This window comes from Centropristis striata, chromosome 23, assembly GCF_030273125.1.
Source record: "Centropristis striata isolate RG_2023a ecotype Rhode Island chromosome 23, C.striata_1.0, whole genome shotgun sequence".
NCBI lineage: Eukaryota > Metazoa > Chordata > Actinopteri > Perciformes > Serranidae > Centropristis > Centropristis striata.
Window position 1 is genome coordinate 5,814,196 of NC_081539.1, and position 20,096 is coordinate 5,834,291.

The following is a 20,096-nucleotide window of genomic DNA, read 5'->3' on the forward strand; positions in this document are numbered from 1 at the left end:
AAAGTGTTGTTTTACTTGGCCAGTTAAAGTTAAAAGATTAAAACATTTAATGCACCTAATATCAGAATATATTCCAGGTGTCATGACGGCTTTATTCTATATACATTCTTGCTGTTCTGGTTTTTGTTTAAGTTGTTTCAAATTGTGAGATAATAAGTGGTTCTGTTCATAATTGGAACTGAGAATATATGTATACATTCATGGAAAAAATGAGTAGACCAGCCTTTTTCATCAATTTCTTGCTCATTTTAATGCCTGGTACAACTGAAGGTACATTTGTTTGGACAAATTTAATGATAACAACAAGAATAGCTGATAAGAGTTTAATTTAAGAGCTGATATCTAGACATTTTCCATGGTTTTCTTGATAATAAACAAAGTCATTATCAAGAAAACCATGGAAAATGGCTAGATATCAGCTCAGACTGGTAGGAGGCCCCGGGGAAGACCCAGAACACGGTGGAGGGATTATATCTCTCTCCTGGCCTGGGAACGCCTTGGGGTCCCCAGGAGGAGCTGGACGTTGTGGCTTGGGTGAGGGACGCCTGGAATGCCCTGTTTATCCTGCTGCCCCCGCGACCCGGCCCCGGATAAGCGGACGTGGATGGATGGATGAATGTTTAGACAGGCATTTAGTTGACTGTATGTACCTGGTTAACTAGACGCCCAGGCTTTAATTATGTTTTCCTGTTGTATTGTGTGTTGTCTATGTTTGCCTGTATGTTGTTTTATGCCTTTGTGAAGCATTTTGGGACTTTTGCTTGTGAAAAGCGCTTTATAAATAAAATTTACATACTTACTTACTTAAATCTCAATACTCACCATATCGCAAAATGCATCAAATCGAAAAATAATGTCATATCGTGGCTCAAGTATCAGGATAAAATCTTATTGTGGGACTGATATGCTGATTCACACCTCTATTCATTACTGGGAACTCACTTTGCTGAACTCCATTTCTGTGAAAGGTGCTTTCCGTTATTATCTCTGTTATAATATTCCCAGAAATGTAAGTGTTCTTGGCCTCTGTGTGTTGTCAGCGTCGGAGGCTGCCGTCCCCTCGGAGGAGGACGCTGCCACTCCGGCTGAAGCCCCCGTCATCATGCTGGGACCTCTGGAGAACAAGAGCTTTGTGGACGAGCTGTCTGACGGAGTCCAGTCCATGGACGTCAGGTGAGACGTCTCTGTGTGTCTCTCAGACTGTCTCTAACTGTCCATGTGTCTCTCAGGTGTTGTCTCTGCTTCTGCTAAACCTCATGCTTTTCTTTTAAATCCAGCAGCAATTTTAGCATTTACTCTGCATGGTTTTGTAAATATAAAAACTAGGCCTTTCACAATAACACATTTTTTAGGGCGACATAATTTCCAAGAAACTATCATGATAAACGATAGTATTGTTGTATCAATGTCGTTTTAGGACCATTTTATGCTGCTGATTTAATGATATTAGAAAATAATAATCCAAGTACCTCCTTTTCAACAACAATTCATTTTTAAATTTCAAGAATATTAAACATTGGAGTTGAATTGTGGAAAAGAACACTCTCAGGCTCTATCCACAAAAAAATGCACTGAGATTAATATTTTGAATTATATTATTTTATATTATAAATAACATATAAACAGCTGGAATAGCTGCTTGGGAAATATTTTTTTCAGCAATCCGTACTGCCTGTTAAACATTTGCAGCATTACTTGAAACACAACACAAAAAAGCACAAAAAGTCTGAATTACAACCACTTTTAGAGTGGTGTGGCTCCTTTAAGAGACAGGGCAGTCTGTGTGTGTGTATGTGCACATTTAATAGCCGTTTAGGGAAAAACCCATTGAGAAAAAATTGTTGGCTTATGTAAACAAACACGCATGTAAACGACAATATAAATCAAGTCCAGAAAAAAAGTATTGTGTCCATTTTATATATCGAACAATAAGTCGATATAGTAATTATCGTGACAGGCCTAGTATAACAACAAGAATTTCAGTTGTTTTTTAATTTTTTCCCCATTGCTTGTACATTTGCACACTGTCTGCCAAGTTTTGTCTGCACTGAGGTGACTCCTTCCATACCAATCAGCCTTTCTGGCTTCTTTCTTCCAGTCTTGCATCTCATTGTCTCCACATCCTGCTCATCCAGACGGCCAAAAGTTTATATCGGGCGTCTCTGATGACGGGACAATGATTTATTTATTGTCAGGGAACAGTGACAAATTCATTTTTTGGTGGATCATTTTGTAGTTCATAACGAAAAGCTAAAAAAAATATGTGTTAAAATTAATAAAATATTCTGTCTCTGTCATCATCGTGTCTTGAAGTTCTCCATCTGTCTCCATCAGTCCAGTGTCCAGGGACGAGCAGGCGAGCGCTCACGAGTTCTCGCCGCTCACAGAGGAGCATGTGATGGACCTGGACGCCCACGGCCGAGGCCAGCGGCAGGGCGCCGAGACGCCCCCCTACCCCAAACTGCAGGCCGGCAGCGGGGTCGGAGACCTCAACAAGAACCTGCTGATCCAAGCGTACAACGGCGCCTCCGAGTCCTCCCAGCTCATCCACAGCGTCGGCCCCAGCAAACTGGACGTCCAGTAGCAAGGTAGAGAACCGCCACGCCTCCTTTACACATCAGGAGCAGTTTACCTGCCGTGGTTAGTACTGGTCACACAGTAGTCGTGTTTCCATCAGCGAATTTCTCTGCACATTTTTAAGATTTGCACGAGAAACACCAAAATTCGATAAAACAAAAAAATGTGCATAAAAGTTTGAAATAATAATAATAATAATACATTTTATTTGTAATGCACTTTACATTACAGGAAATCTCAAAGTGCTACAGGTTAAAAGCATAACATTCTAATTATAAAAAGGATAAAAAAAGAAAAACAGCTAAAAACAGGAAACATACATACATAATCTAAAAACCATCTAGATGGGAGGAACCAAAGGTTTTGCTAAAAAGGAATGTTTTTAGTTTTTTTTTTTAAAGTCTCTATGGACTGTGGTGCCCTCAGGGTGTCAGGAAGGGCGTTCCACAGCCGTGGTGCAGCAGCACAGAAAGCCCTGTCTCCCATGGTGGATGTTTGCTTGAGGTTGTTTATGTGCTAAACGAGAGATGGAAACACTTTTCCGAAAAGTTCTGACGTAGCAAACATTTAACTCACTAAAACAAGCAATATCAGTGTAAGTATACGCAATATTTTGAATGTTTTTGTAACCTTTACTCTCTTTAAAACCAGCAGACTCCACTGACAACAGCAGTAACCTCAGATTTAGAGAGTTGGTTTTATAGTGTGAGAAGTGTTCATTCAATCATCATCTGGCCTCTTCCCAAACCACTAGAAACTCTAACGCTCTAGATGTCTTTAATTAGCTCGTTTATTGTGCATGAAGTGAAAATAGAGCAACTAGCTGCTAAAATCTGGTGGGATTTAAAGGCCAATGATAACAGGAGGTTAATTAACCTTCTTCTTTACAGTTAATTAGCTAATTGTATGCTCATACATCTAGACTTTCCCAAGTCGCTCTGCTGAGTAGGACATACATACACTAATGTGATGAGTTTAAGTGAATCATGAAGGTATTTCAGGATTAAAACACATAAACTGAAGGTAGTTTTGATCAGTTTCTTCCTCTCTCTCTCTCTCTCTCTCTCTCTCTCTCTCTCTCTCTCTCTCTCTCAGGGCCTTCTCAGGAGCTGGCAGGTTCTGTAGAAAACAGGAGGAACAGACCAAGAGACCGTCACCTCTGTCTGCAACAACAACAACAACAACAACAACAATGACAACAATCATCCCACAAGGAACAAATGCTGAACAACTAATTTCACATCTGTATTACCAAAACCTCGCATAACAGTAAAGCTTCTGGCCACATTTCGAGGCAGTGCAAATGGGCGATTTTGACTCTCACAGACAAAAATAATGCAAACATGCACGCTGTTCTTATTCGTTCACTGTTTGTTCTTACACCTACAAAAAGTAATGCACTATAATTTGTATATAATGCAGGGCTGCCTCTAAAGTCAGGGGACGCAGTATAAAGAGCAACAAAGTCTGTGTATGAGGATAGACGGGTCGAACAAATACAGGACTCAACAGTTAAATGACAAACCTGTAACTTACTATTGTTAATTAACTTAACTTACACCACGTACATAAGTTACATAACAAGTTATTATAACCAAAAACATGAAATGTTCCTTGTTGAAAACTAAATGTAAAGTAATGAGTTGAGGATTTCAAACGTCAGCCCAAATCTGCACACCTCAACTCACTTTTTCATTTAGAGATTATATATTATTTGGGATTTAAATGCACAATATGTAGTTTTATGCCAAGACAGAGTTTGATGATGAACGAGATCATGGGAGTCAGTTTCTCCTGGTGAAGATTCCTTCAGCGTTCATGAGGTTTTTACCGGGAGCCGAATTATCCACAGAGGTCTCCTCCTCTCCAAAACAACCAGACCTGCTGATTAAAACCAGTTTAAACACTGAATAAAGCAGTTTCATGTTAAAAATCTGTGTTTTTCCAACACTGTTTGGTGGACACAGGACCCCCCTGAGGGGCTGCGAGCTGAGCTGCTGCTATCGTTTTCTCAGCTTGTTATCCTGATTACTTAACATCCACATGGTTAAAATCCTTCATCTGGTTAAAATATAGAATCAAAATTACCAAGATCTGAAAAAATATATAGTAAAAATGTAGCTTAAAACTGGTTTAAAGGTGAATGTATGACAGCCTCTGACAGACAATTTTTCATTTGATTAAAACTAAAATTACAGATTTCTCTCACATTGAAAATTATTGAAAACATTTGGGATAATATAAGTACATGCAGTCATGGAAAAAAATTATTAGACCACCCTTGTTTTCTCTTTGCTTTCTTGTTCATTTTAATGCCTGGTACAACTAAAGGTACATCTGTTTGGACAAATATAATGATAACAAAAAAAATAACTGATCAGAGTTTAATTTCAGAGCTGATATCTGTTGACATTTTCCATGGTTTTCTTCATAATGATTTTAGTTATTATTAAGAAAACCATGGAACATGTCTAGATATCAGCTCTTAAATTAAACGTATCAGCTATTTTTGTTGTTATCATTATATTTGTTCAAACAAATGTACCTTTAGTTGTACCAGGCATTAAAATGAACAAGACATTGAAGAAAACAACGGTCTAATAGTTGTTTTTAGACAATTTAATGCAGAAATGTTGCATATGATACCTTTAAGATATCTCACAAAATTCCCAGATATTTGATTCCGTCTTTCCATGACTTCTTTGTCCCGAACAGTTCTCTGAAATGATAAAATCTCCTCCACATCTGTCCCCGTTTGAAGCCATTATCGCCCGTCTGCACTGCCGCAAAACATCACTCGAGTATCACCCGCTTTAATATCTCCCCTCCCTGCTTTTGTAAAACTCTGTAAATAGATCGTGCTGGGTGGAGGAGTCAGGGAGCGGCTCTGTAGCAGTTCATCTTTGGGGAGGGAGAAAGCCGTAAAACAAACAGACACTGCTGTGTGAATCCCGTGTAGCATCTTCAGTGAGGACTAGCTAGTGGAGCTGTTAATGGTCGTAGCTGTGAACAGTGTGTGGGAGTGTCTCTCTTTCTGTCAGTGTTTCTGAAGGTTCCTGTGTGTTTATCTCACTGCTGACAGCGACTCCTACTCCTATAAAAACCCAGTCTGCTGTAGATTTCCTGGAGAAAAAAAAAACCCTGATATTATAACCCCGCTGTCGACCCATAACTCTTAGTCGCTTTGGTTTTTTCTGCTGCTCGTCACTTGGTCGATGGACGTTTTTCCGCAGTGAGGACGTGAAGAAAACCTGAAAAAAACAGTCCTGTGTTTTTATCTGCAGGTCGACACAGTGTGTTGTGTATTTGTCTGGCACTGACTGTAACCACGCTAGCTGCAGATTAGAGTGTGCACTTACAGTAGTTTGGTGTTTCACTGCTCTGAAGACGCTTGTATCTCCAACTCAGCTCACCCCCGACTAAAATATACCTCACCAATTGAGAACAGAGAACAGCGGGCACCACCTCACAGCTCATCACCTCTGAGGCCTTAAACCTCTGTGCAGTAAAAAAAAAACCCCGTCCTCTGTGCTTTGCCCCTCAGGCTGTGTTTTCATCCAGCATGTGCACTTTTGCATTAAAAGATCCTGGAAAATACAGAAATAAGGACGGAAAATGTCACCTGAGCAAGTCTGTGCTGCACCCAATTAGAAGGAAGTGAGGAAAAAAAATGCCAAACGTGCAATTACCTGCAGGGTGAAGCATGTGATTCCCAGGATTTAGCCAGGATTGTAAACAGTCTGAGGTAATAAGTCCAAACTCAACCACCGAAAACAAAACTGCAGGGTCACCAACCAAACTCTGTGCAATATTCTTTAGAAAGGACCATATTCACATCATCAACTGTTTAATTACAGTTCATGTAAACTTTTATCTCCCTACATGATGCCATTCTGATCAGCCACCAACCAAACCCTCTACAAGTTCCTTAGCATTTAAAGAAAACCACATTCTATTTATTCAGTTATTACTTTTTTTGTCATTTTAAATGATTACATTATGGTCTGATGCCAAGTATGCCATTCTGGTAAAGAAATAATGAACTTTTTTTAGCCAGCCACCAACCAAACTCTGTACAATTCTGAGTACACTGCAAATTATTTGTTTCTTTCCAAGATAAATAAACAACAACTTATTTAGAAGTGATAGATCATTTATCTTGTTTTAAGAGTTTATTTCTTATTTTAGGTGTTCAACATGCTTATTTATAGATTTAACAATCTTAATTCAAGAAATCTTGTCAAATGAAATTGTCTGTTCATGCAGCAAGATAATTTCCTTCAGATTTAGTTTTTTTATCTTGTTTTTGAACACCCTTTTTTGCAGTATATTTAAGGAAAATCACACTCCTTTCAGTTATAATTTCTTTGTAAATTTTGTCTCCCCACATTACTGTCTGATGCCATGTTTGTAATTCTGGCAATGAATACTAAATTAATTTCGGTTTTTTTTAACAAGCCACCAATCAAACTCTGTACAACTTTCTGGGCATTTAAGGAAAATCACATTCAATAATTTTTTTGTGGATTTTATCTTTCTAAATGATGGTCTGGTGCCATTTTAAAAAATTACTTTAGTTTATTTTTTCAAATGTAATTTATCGAGATTTTTTTTTGTGCTTAAAATTACCTTTTTTGCCTCATTTTGGCAGATTTTTTTTGTTTATTCTGGTCTCAATTGATGCCTATTCCTCTATAAATCTGTTTGACTTGTTAACTCGAAGGTGAAGAGTAAGCTGGTGTTGGTGCAGAGTCTCAGTGGTGGACCAAGGCTCGCTCTTTTTTGCTCCTGTAGGTTTATGCATGGCTGAAAAAAAGGATTTGAGGGGTTGAACTGTTAGGAATGTGTCAAACCTGGATTCAGCGTCTCGCCTGCTCCTCCAAGGTGCCACATTGAGGGGGAAAAAGGCGTTTCCCCGTCACTGCTGCAGCCTTCAGCACACTGTTTTATGTTTCCACTCTCCTGCTGGCCGGCCTCCCTCTCTCCATGTTAGCTCATTATTCCTCCAGATTCTGCTGAAGCTCATCGTAAAGAGGGTCTCCGGGGTCCCCCTTGTATATGAAGTAAAAATAAAGGACATAATGTTTATCCTAATATTACTCTTAAAACTCTGTGACACTGCAGCTTGGTGGAATATATCATTGTAGATGTGGTGCATGGATACCTGCTGAAAAAGAACAATAAACTTCATCAAGCCATTTGTGTCAGTGAGCTGGATAAATAAATAAAAAGGTTGAACGGACACTCTTGGTTGAGGACATGAAATGAAGCGAAATGTTAAAGATTGAAAACTGTGTAAGATGTTTAATCTTTGACATTCATGAGAAGTGACTTCTGAAATGACAAATGTAGTGTAGGGCTTAATGCAGCCACTTTTATTTATCATTATATCTCACTGTGTGTTGACTTTATGCTGCACTGAAATTAAAACTGATCTGCAAACGTGGAAGTGAATAATTCATTTTTACTTCAGATTCCCACACAGCTGTATCACTCTGAATGTGACAGCTCATTCATTGTGTTTACATATATTAACACATTATTGAGGACGGACCACAACTTCCTGTTTAGCCTTTCAGCCTTCAAAATAAGACAAGATGTGACCTGTTAGTTATAAATGAATTATTATTAAATAATATTACGCCTTATTTATGTAGCATTTTTCTTTAGGAGGTTACAAAGTGTTTTTCAGAAGAAATACTGCAGATAAAAACCAAAAACAAGAAAATAATATTGACAATAATACATATAAAAGAGAGTACTGACAGCTGGATTGACCCAAAATTGATCACCAACAGCATTCTGACAATACGCCAATATCTGGCTTACAAAAGTAATAGTTATTGATTACTGATCATACTGTATGTAAACAATCCCTGGAGAAGATAGATTGTGCATGAGGTATTTCATGCATTGTTGATGATGTTTGAACTAAAGGTTATAAGAAAGCCAAACATTAGTAATTACTTCTTTCAATAAGTAATTCAATAATTAAACTAAATATAGAAATGACAAATTCAATGTTAATTGTCAAATAAAAGTACATTTTATATACTTCATACATGTTGTCAAGTGAGTTGAGATCTCTACTCGCCACACACCAGCAAAATGTAGTACGAGAAAGTGAAAATCAGGGACTTTCCAGCAGAGTAGCGACTGGACAGTTTGATACTTTCCTAATATATGATGAGATTCACAAATGGCACTGTAATGATTGTTGTTGATCCAGTATGATTAATGTGGGGAAGATTGTAATTGTTACAATCAATACAATGTTACAATGTTGATTATTATTTTTTATTTTTATTTTGCATGCATCCGATGTGCTGCATATAGCTTCAGCTAATTTTCAACTCCTGTCCCTAGTTGGGCTTTTACAACTACATACAAAATCACAATACTATAAAAATCCAATATACAACTACCCCGTCTACAAAATAGAATAAAATAAAAAACAATTACAATATACATTTACCCTTAGAAAAAAAAATGAAAAAAATAAACCTGTATAAATATAGCTTAGAGTTTAAGATCATCATAAATCTATACAACAATAAGGAGAAAAGAAAGAAATAAAGAGAGAAAAAGAAAAAATAAATCTTACATACCAATCCAAGGTAACTACTCAAACAAATATATACAATAATAATACAAAGGATAAAAAGAAAAACATTGTGATGTGACTTGATGAAACAACTGTTGAAATTAATGCAATAATAATCAGTTAAACAGTATGTGTGATAACTGGATTAATCATAAGAAATTTTGATGACTGTGATGTTAATTTTGATGACTGTGTTAAAAAGTAGAAAAGAGGAACTCAAAAGAGGAAAGGTCAGGCTGAGAGATGTTGTACATGTTGGGCTGACAGGGACACATGAAGGAGAAGTGAGAGGGAAGGTCCAAGAGATCAGGCCATAGCAAAATTAAAATATCAGAAAGAAGATTTAACCAATAAGGGACTGGTAAGGACAGTGGCGGTTCCAGACCAGTGTTACTGTGGGGGCCAAGCAGGGGCCAGTGTTTAATCAGAGGGACATTAAAAACGGCAAAGATGATATTCAAGCATTTAAAACCTTTATTTTAGTTCATTTAAAAATCTCATTTAAGTATATTTTGAAGACACAAACACATTGATTGAAACAATGAGACTAACCAACAATTACAATAATTTTTGTACGACAATGAAATTTCTCATCTTTGTGCACAATCACTTTTTTTATTTTGAAAGTGCAGTACAGCGAGAGTGATCTTTTTTTATTTACACAAGCTTTTGTTGCACAATTTAACCAATATACCAATTTAGCCTATAATAATAATAATAATATAATAATAATAATAATAATAATTATTATTATTATTATTATTATTATTATTAGTAGTAGTAGTAGTAGTAGTAGTATTGTTGTTTTTTTTATTATTATTATTTATGCATAAATACATTTGTTGAATTAATGTCCAGCAGCTCATTTGTAGTTTTGAGGTAAATGGGAACCAGTGGCCAGTTTTTTGTATTGTCATTGACTTTTTCAGAGTAATTTCAGTACAGCACATTGTATTTGACACTGAACAGTTGTCATAGATAAAATATCTCTGTATTTGGCTGATATTTACCATATTATTTAATAAAAAAGCTTGATGTGCTTTTGTTTTGTTAAACAGTTGATTTTGCAAAACCATTACTTTTATTCTGAAAAGACCGCGGCGGAAGTGCGGGACTCGTAAACTGTCGCCGGGAAGATAACGTCCTTAGCCATTTTCTTGTAGACTTTAATGGATAAACAGCGCCTTTTAGCTAACTTTGGGTTACATCTGGCAATAAACATGGGTTTATTCTAAAACTATAAACGGTTATATTGCGTTTTTGTGTTGTACTTGTCATCGTTTTTGCTTATTTTAGCCGCGGTAGCTCGGCGCGTGTCGAGGACGAAGGTAAGACGACTGCGTGACGGCTGCTAGCTGCTAACTAGCTTTAGCATCAACTAGCTAAAAGTTAGCATATGTTTTTTACATTTTGGTTATATTTCAGCGATATGAGGAATATAATATAATATAAGGGCCATTATGGGCTATCTCATGATATGTTGAGTGTGTAAGCTAAGTTAAGGGGAAAAGTGTTTGTATATATTTATAAATAAATGCAATATTTACATGTGATAATAAAGGTTACTGCTCTTAAATTATGTGTTTATGTATAATACTGCCGCAGCACATGGCAGCTAAATCAGAGCTGACGATTAATTAGCATTAATTAGTGTGCAAATATTAACTTAATCTGAATGTGAAAGGCTGTCATGCACTCAGTTTATTACGTCATCCTGCTGTAGGTTAAACTAGTGCAGTCTTACACGTTAAATCTGCATAAAAGTCAAACTTTTATAGAGGTTTCAGTGTGCAAAAGATGTGTGAAGACTAAGCTGAGCAACAAGGGTTAAAATCAATATGTTTAGATACACAGTAATGGATCAAATACAGAGTAAAAAATTACCAAGATCTGAAAATATATAGTTAAAATGTAGCTTAACAATGGTTAAAAGGTGAATTTGTTACTGCTTCTGACAGACAATTTTGTTAATTTGATTTAAACTAAAATTACAGATTTCTCTCACATTGAAAATTGTTGAAAACATTTGGGATAATATAAGTACACAACGCAGCCAAATGCATGACATACAGTCATGAAAAAAAATGTTAGACCACTCTTGTTTTCTATTTGCTTTCTTGTTCATTTTAACGCCTGGTACAACTAAAGGTACATTTGTTTGGAAAAATATAATGATAACAACAAAAATAGCTCATAAGAGTTTAATTTAAGAGCTGATATCTAGACATTTTCCATGTTTTTCCTGATAATGATTGTGGTTATTATCAAGAAAACCATGGAAAATGGCTAAATTTAAGAAAACAATGGTCTAATATGTTTTCCATGACTGCAGAAAACAATTTGAAAAACGAGTTAACTGGTTTTTATTGTGATGCATTATAAGAGAAGTTAATTTGCAGAAATTAAACAAAAATGTTCTTGGGTGTAGTCCAGTTTATATCTCTAAAACTGCAGTTTGGTTGTTCTGAAAATAGATCTCAAACTTTTGAAATGGTCTTCAATAATGTATTCTTGTTGCTGCCTCAAGGAAAAATCTCTCACTGTTGTGTTGGTTAAATCAAATTTAAGAATGAGTTTTTGCAATTGAACTCCTCAGGGCTGCTAATGGCAATTTCTTAGTCTTTAATGATTAATATAATTTGCAGATTATTTTCTATAAAATGTCAGAAGATGGTGAAAAATGTTCGTCCCAGTTTTCTTAAAATCCAAAGTGGTGTCTTGAAATATCTTATTTTCTCAGTCCAAAACCTGATTATATTCTATTTGATATATGCAGGAATTCTCCATTTTTGAGATGCTGAAAACTTTTTTTTTGTTGCTGTTTTTGCAGGCAAAATAACATGCCGATTGTCACTCATACTCTGTATAAAAGAGAGGGAGAAAAATAATTCTCCTTGATAAATAAATTAGATGAAGTAGTTTAATAATAATTCCCTGTACTGTGGTGTGTTTTGTTTTACTTGCAATAATCTTGAGAGAAAAAAAACATTTTCTTTTTTTTTTCTCAAAGGCTGACAAATGTCAAGACCACGGTCCAGATCACCAAATTACAGGTTAATGCATTGCTGTTATTTCATTTTCATATTTGTGTCCCAGGAGATTTGTGAAAGTTAAAACTCAGAAATGAAAGCTGATTTATTGATTCTTATTCTGACTTTTTTTTTTGCAATATTTACTTTTTCAGGAGGTTCCCATGGGAGGAGCCAGACTTTGATCCTCACAAAGTCATTGCAGAACTGGATGGGAATCCGTCGGACAGGAGCAGCCGCCCCAGAGAAGATCCTGAAGAACACTGGAACTATTTCAGTGAAGACATGTACCCTGAAGGCCATAGAAGATCCCCTCCTTTCTTAGATGACCGTCAGTATGGGCATCAGCGTCATCCAAACCCGGAGGAATCTTACCGCCGGAGACCACCATCACCCCGTCATGAGGCGATGGGCTTTGATGACGAGCGGAGGCTTTCCCCGCTGCATGTCGGAGGAGGAGATCCAGATAGAGGCAGAGGAGGGTTTAGAGAACTCTTCGAGAGTTTTCAAAAGAGGGAGAGGTTGCCCGAGTCGCCTCCAAGGTTTGCGAGGGAAAGATTGCCGCCGACACCAAGGTCCCACTCTGACCACCAGCAGAGGGAGCTGGGGACGGGCTGGAGGAGAGAGGAGCAGGGTAGGGGTGGAGGAAGGTTCAGAGAGCTCAGTCCTGGTGTGAGGTTGGATGACCAAAGAGGGGGAGCAGGTAGGGAGAGAGGAAGGAGGAACCAACAGGGTCTTAATAGAGACAGGCGAAGAGAGGATCCACATCATGAGAGGAGCCCCCCCTTTAAAAGGCAAAGAAGAGAAATGGATGACCCCACTCACCTCGGGTAAATTTTAAGCAAAATGCTTTGCTGCACTGTCGCAAGGAAACGAAGAATGCAGAGGATTGTCATCTTTCTAATTTCCATAAATTAAAATTCCTCACTCCATTTTCCCGTAATCCAAAATAGTAGTCCAAGTAGTATTCTGTATGGCTTCAACTTTTCTTGCTTTGCAACATCTGATTCTTTTAAAGTTTTGCATGTCTTACGTTAAACACACTAATTGTTAATGCAAATGGCAAAGTTACTACAAGAATTCATGTTACCATATCAGTAAATTTGATCTGATGTAGACTGTGAGTTAAGAATAAGTGTACATTAAAAACAGCAGATGTGAAGTTGACCTATAAGCATGAATAATTGTTGAACCATGTCACTTCCTCTTATGCTGTCACAGGTACGGGAATAAGGAGGACTTTGGGGAACAGCGTTACTCAGTGCACACACCCAGAGACAGGTTTGGTGGAGACACTCAGGGGAGCCTCCCCCGTGGAGAAATCCGCCAGTCGGGACCACTCGTCATTGAACATGATCATGGCATTACAGACCACATAGAGCCGACACAGTGGAAACAATTTGGCGGTCGCAGAGATCTCGACCCTGACTTTGTCCGTCAGAGGAGTCCCCGTCCAATGGGCTCCTCTCAGGAGCGTTTCAGGGATACGGACAGCAGGTTGGATGATCGAGAAGATGCAAGAGGACGCCATTTTCAGGACAACTTGAGAGACAAGAACTATAATGAAACTAGGAGGAACCCTACACCGCAAGATAGACCAAACCACATGAGATATGGTAATCGAGATGGTCCCGTGAACCACAGGGGGAGGGGTGGTCCTCGCCCAGCAAGAGGCCAGTTCAGTCGTGGCCAGGGTGGAAGGAATGGACCACCCAGGAATCAGCCACGCTTACTGCAGCCTGCCAAAGGATACCAAGAGCTTCCTCGTGAGGAGCAAAGACCGGGCTACCGACCGTTCAGAGAGGATAGTTTCGAGGATCCCATCGATGGAGAGCCTGACTGGGCAGAAGAAGACAGACTTCAGAAGTGGGAACCTCGCAGGTCTGGAAGTCTGGACCGACACTCACAGAGGGACGACTTGGACCCCAAAATGCCCCGTCAGAGGGAGCGAGGATGGAGCAATCAGAAAAGCAACAACACAGCCATTGAAACGGAGGAAACGTTAACCATCAAAGTCGACATGAGCCGGCCCGTAAACAAAAACAGGTGGAGTATTTTTTTTTTTTTTTTTTTACATATTATTCGGGGCGAGAGGGGAAAGTTCACACTTCTGGTTCTAACTCTGGTAAAGAGAAAGAAGAAGGAACGGCCACATGGAGGAAGGAGGCTTGTTGAAAAGCACAACATACAATTATATTGAATTGGATTGTGTTGCAGTGAACACTGCCAGAAGAGTTGTGTTCCCTCCTGGATACCGTAAGGTACTGTCGGTTCAAGTACTGACCAGATGTGCTGTTGCATCACAGGACTAGGATGCCTCGCAGAAGTTTCTCCACATTTTCATCCAAAGGTGAAGTTGCCCTCACTTGAAAACTCATGGATTGACACCAGGAAGAAACATATGATGCTTTACTCTGGCTGTAAAGGCTCAGGAATCCTCACACTCCCTGAAGAAGTGAAACCCAAGTTGAGCTTTGGGGCGATCGTTGGGAAAGTGACCATGTTATAAACAAGCTGGCATCACTTGCAAACCACTCCATTATAATTCTGTGCAAACAAGAGAAGCCACTCAGCAGCTGGAAACGTTAACTGGTCAACAACTCTACGTGCTCATGCACTGATGAAATGGAGAGATCTGGTGTTCAGTCACAAAGAAGACTGACTGAATTGAAACCCTGACAAATGTGCAATTCTTGATGAACATTTGGATGTAAGCTAATCAGGGAAACGCTGGATGACCTGAAAGATGACTGGCACAAAAGCACAACAGGATTCAATCAAAGGCAAGCAGATGAACATCACGCAGACGCATCTACGTGTTCAATACTGGCCATCTAGTGATTTTGTGTGTTTACAGAAGAAGCAAGACTTTCTAGTCATACAGGCTGCAGAAGTGGACGACCACACAGTCATTGTGGACTTCTCTGAAGCCAGAAACCTCAGGAAGGGTACATTGAAAAGCCCTGAACCAGGCGTTGGATCTTTGTTGCTCTGGTCTTTTCGAAAAGCTGCATTAAGAGGACAGACCCTGCAGACATTACCCGTTAGAGAAGGATGTTGAAGGGAGGTTGCAGTTTGTCATCACTCAGTTAAGTGGCATCTTATCATCTAATAAAAACATTTTGGGACAGAAAATGGAAGAAGGAAAGCAAGCTCTCTATATATGGAACAATCTCTACAGTGCATATTTTGTGTGAAAACTACCCCATGATTGATGCTACACATCTGCCTTCATTTCTGATTCTGAGTCATCTGACCAAGCTTCGGTTACAGTGTGTGAAGCTGGATGAGGAAATATAAACCCAACACTGCTGAAACTGCGGGAGGAAACGTCTGCTTCCTGAAAAATGTCACTGTGGCAGAAGTCAAGCAAAGATTTACAGATGTGCAGGCATTGGAGATTTGGTGATGCAACGATATCACTTAAGCACACCAGAGAAAGCTGTTAACGGAAGATTACGATCTGAGTACCCTGAGATGAAGGGGGAAATGTTTGGGATATTTTAACACCATAAATCAAGATATATGACTTGAAGATAAGAGCATTTTATTGGTTGGTCTGCATGCCACAGCTGATGTTTGGGAATGAAAAAAACCTGCAGATGTGGAATCAGTGGAAGGAAGTGGAGACAAACACACCAACCATGGTCAAAAAATGTTCTGCTGCAATTTCCTACTCTGTGTGGAGGAGCAGGGAGTATTGGAAGATCAGTGGTTGCCTTAAATGGCCGGATACTTCCACCTGTCTGAAGAAATGTATTTCTGGAAGAGGATTCAAAGGATGGGAATGCCAATCCTGAGACGCATTAAAGTTCAGGCAAACACGAACAACTGGGGAGTTTGTTTTTGTCCAGCCTGCTACACAATCTGGTGGATGAACAAAAAGAAAAAGAAGAAATTGAAGAAGGGGCTGTGCATCTCCGTTACTTGTCGAAGGAGTTGACAGCCACAGCCATATTTAACTGATTTCAGAACTCCTATACGCTGTTTAAAGATGGAAAGGATGCCATAACCTTAAACATCAGGAAAAATCACAGTATTGTCGATGCTGTTAGAAGAAAATGGAGCCTTAAACGTCCTCAATCCAAGAGAAATGAAGAACATAAAAGCATGAACATTACTACTGTGATGACGAAATGGTTCAACAGATGGATTGCAGCCTCATCAGTGCAGCCACAAAGAGAAATGAAAGCCATGACATAAAATATTAATGCTTCTAAAAGGACAAAAATGTCATCAATGCTGGAAATTGGAACATCGGAAAATGAATTAAAGACTTAAGATAAATAGCAGCACTGATAAAGGAGGAATTGCAGCATCAACAGTGCAAAAAAAATGGAGGAAACTGATGCATCGTCAGTGCTGTTTACACAAGGAAATGAAGACATAAATGTTAAATATTGTCAATCTGGAAAAAAGGACAAATTCAAGCTAGGAACATAAACAAAAGTGCTGCTGAAAGGAGAAATCAGAGATGTAAACATGCACATCATCAAACTGGATATTGGAGATGAATGACATCATCCATGTGGATCAAAGAAGAAATTAAAGTGTTGGAAGAAGAAATTAACATCACAAAGAAAAAAATCCTTAAATAAGGATCCATCAAATCCTGGTGAAACTGTGGGGAAACTTTGAACAAATGGGACGAGATGGCCGATGAAAATGTCAAGTTTTTTGCACAGAAGAGCCGAACAGCATCCCCAGAGTGCATTGGCTGTAATATATCTGAAGAACTGAGGACCAAATTAAAGATTTAATGGCTCCAACAAGAAAAGAAGTGTGAACTTTCACCCAAACTTTAACTCACCCGCCTGTTGAAAGGAGAAAATCTCCTCCGGCTCTCACTTTAGGCCTTAAAAATATTATATTATTCCTAAATAGAATATGAATTTGTACGAATCTGCGTACTTTCAAGTTCGAACATCCCCCTTTTTATTATTTTTTTATTTTACGTACTGTAGGGTTTAGTTGTTGTGAAAATTTGTGGAACACTGGAAAGGTAAGTGTTGGGTAAGGTAAAGATTTGATCTAATTCAGTTTTTACTCAGATCAGATGTGATAGGGACAGCAAACAAATTTGTATTTTGGCTAAAATATACAATTCTATGCTCAAACTGAGTATACTAATATTGTGCCTTTCATGACTTATATTCAGCATAACTTAAAACAACACTGCAAATCATTTAAAACTAGAAAAGTAACTTACTTTAAAGTCATGCAGTGTTTTTCTGCTGTTGAAATTAAATGGCGTTTAATAAAGTTGAAGTATTCAACAGCAACATTTTTTTTTGCTAATGCAGCTATTAATATTAAATTTAGATCAGACATTGGTATTCACTTAGTTAAACCACAGATTTAATGTACTAAATATAAATAGATATGGACGAAAATGGGAACTTTATGAGACATTATTATGAGGGAAAACAGAAGTTGAGAAGAGCAAATATATACGATTTGAAGACAAAGGCAGTTGTAAAAATTGCATATTGGTATTTGGCATTTTAAAAACTTGATTAAGACAGTTTCAATTCATAAAAACCAAAGATTTGCAAGATTTGATAGGACACAACTTGAACTGAAATCTCTACATGCCACCTTTGGGACTTTCTGGTAAGCGCGGTCCGAGGAGACAAAAATTTAACTTTTCGGTGGTGATCTGACGCGTCACGTTTGGAGGAGTGTCTGCATATAACCCTTAAAATACAACCTCGAAAGTGGTGTGTTTCTTGCTCATGGCACCAGTAGAATCCAAATGATCAAAGGCAAGATGAGCCGGGAAATTATCAAGAAGAATCTGTGCCACAGACCAGCACAATGAGGATGATTATCCAAAACATACTGCAAAGGCGACTCGGTTGTTTCCAAAAAGAAGAAAATAAAGGTGTTGGAATGGCCCCATCGATCACCAGACTGAAATCTAATAGAACTTCTTAAAAAAACTGATGCAAGTCCCCAAAATCTTCAAAATGTACGTAAGGCTTTGTGAAAATATTGGCCAGAATCCCACCTTTTTGCATATTTAAGCAAACAAAAACTTCACCAGGTGTTAAATGAATCCAACTTGCATGTTCAGAACTTTATTAGTTAGTTTCCAAAATATAAAACCAATGTCTGGTCTAACTTTCATCCCAGTGGCTGCAATAATGATGTGTTTATTGTAAAAACATGTTGGTTATATTGAATACTTTATGATTCAGGTAAGAGCTCATTATGTTGGGATCCAGTTTTAGCTCTTGGCTTGGTTTCATTCTTCTTTCCTCTCCTCCTGCAGCTCGCTGTGTTACTCCTCAGACAGGCAGCTCTCTTTGGACCTGGTGAACGTTGGCCGCCAGCGTCTGGACTTCCTGCCCATGCTGGAGCACTCCGGCACGTACCGGGAGTCCGCCATGCACACTGGGACCTTCGCCCAGGAGATCATCACTCTGGTGCATCATGTCAAAGGTCAGCTCAGCGTGCACAGATCTATCCGTCTGTTGGGTCTTCTGTTATATACCAAATCCTGAACCCGAGCAGATTCACGGTGCTCTTTTTTCCTCCACTGCAGCCTTGTTTTTCAAAGTCCTCAATCTCTTTTTAGAGTGTGATTAACCTCTTACCATTCAAAGACCTTTTGGTGGTTGTGGGCAGTTGATGTTTAGGGGGAGTTAGCAGGTCAATAATAAAAGCCGAATAAAAGTGGTGACATCATCTGAAAGCTGTGAACCTGAAGATGAATTTGAGATGCAGCTCAGCACTGTGTGTCAAGTTGTTCTGGTCACAAATATCTAATTAAAATGACTCATTTATTTATTTACAGTTTGTCATTCAAAGCCTGTTTAGGGACCCCAGTATGCACAAATATTTACATACAGTTGGCGGAAATAGCAAATTTGTGATACATGAGAAAAACTTTGTGGTTTTTGCCTTAAACTGCATATTATCAGTATTAAGAGGAGATTTGTGGGAACACAGAGAGCCTATTTTCATTCAGATGACATGACGTCAGAGGTCACATGACACATGAAAATCGCCAAAATAGCCGAACTTTGCAGTGTTTTTTTCAGCTTCCCAACATTGTATCCTGGCATGCTTTGGCTCTATATATTCCGTAGATCTTCTAGTTTCATACAATATCATTATCTTTAAGATACTTCTAAAATTGAGCCCGTTGAAAAAAACCGTCAGACCTTCTGAATAGTAACAGGTTAAACCACAAATACTCGACATATTTTGGTTCTGAAAGTGTTCCTTGTCTGTGTCTACAGAACAGTATTTCCGAGATGATGGCATCACTCTGAATGAACGGTTCTCATCGCCACAAAAAGGCGGCTACCCTGAAGACGAGGCGGAGGAGGAGCTGACGCTGGACGAGAGATTCAGTTCAAACCGGTACGTAGAATGGTGACAGACAAGCATACAGGTGCATCTCAATAAATTAGAATATCATAGAGAAGTTTATTTATGTCAGTAATTCTATTCAAAAAAAGTGGAAATAACACATTTTATACACTACTGGTCAAAAGTTTTAGAACACACCAACTTTTCCAGAATTTAATTGAAAATGATGCAGTTTAATGTCTCAGTGTACTCTGAAATTAATGCACATTTGCAACATTTACAATTCTTTATTGAGCATGATAGTGTTTTGAAAATAAAAAAAAGATTCAAAATCACATTTTATGTTGAACTAAAGGACTAAAAAAAGACCCAAATGACCAAAAAAAGACACAAAATGACAAAAAAAGACACAAAATGACAAAAAAATGGACAAAATAGCGCCGAGACTCCATAGAGTTAAGTTGTGAACCCATTTCTTGTTCCCCGAAAAAAGGCCTACTTGCATAATTCTGAAATGTACATTATTTTTCAGTTTTGGTTAAGCTTACCTTTTTTATTTACCTCTA

At 38.3% G+C, this 20,096-nt stretch overlaps 2 protein-coding genes across 4 annotated transcripts in view; both read left to right on the forward strand.

The window, feature by feature from the left end:
• Positions 1-4,794, forward strand: part of LOC131962010 (ensconsin-like) — a 34,315-nt gene extending 29,521 nt beyond the window's left edge. The window contains exons 15-17 of the mRNA XM_059326956.1: positions 1,041-1,173; positions 2,314-2,588; positions 3,673-4,794. Of these exons, the coding sequence (XP_059182939.1) occupies positions 1,041-1,173; positions 2,314-2,584 (404 nt within the window). The 3' untranslated portion in view covers positions 2,585-2,588; positions 3,673-4,794. The remainder of the gene's footprint in view (positions 1-1,040; positions 1,174-2,313; positions 2,589-3,672) is intronic.
• Positions 4,795-10,274: 5,480 nt separating this feature from the next.
• The window catches only part of zgc:112982 (uncharacterized protein LOC503771 homolog), a 14,479-nt gene continuing 4,657 nt past the window's right edge, over positions 10,275-20,096 (forward strand). For 2 of the 3 annotated variants that reach the window (XR_009389899.1, XM_059326817.1), the window contains exons 1-6: positions 10,275-10,509; positions 12,192-12,234; positions 12,366-13,040; positions 13,432-14,256; positions 18,485-18,654; positions 19,458-19,581. Coding sequence is in view for 1 of the 3 variants with exons in the window: in XM_059326817.1 (XP_059182800.1) it covers positions 12,200-12,234; positions 12,366-13,040; positions 13,432-14,256; positions 18,485-18,654; positions 19,458-19,581 (1,829 nt within the window). In the remaining 2 variants the exon portion in view is untranslated. The remainder of the gene's footprint in view (positions 10,510-12,191; positions 12,235-12,365; positions 13,041-13,431; positions 14,257-18,484; positions 18,655-19,457; positions 19,582-20,096) is intronic. The other variant, XR_009389900.1, reaches the window with a different exon arrangement.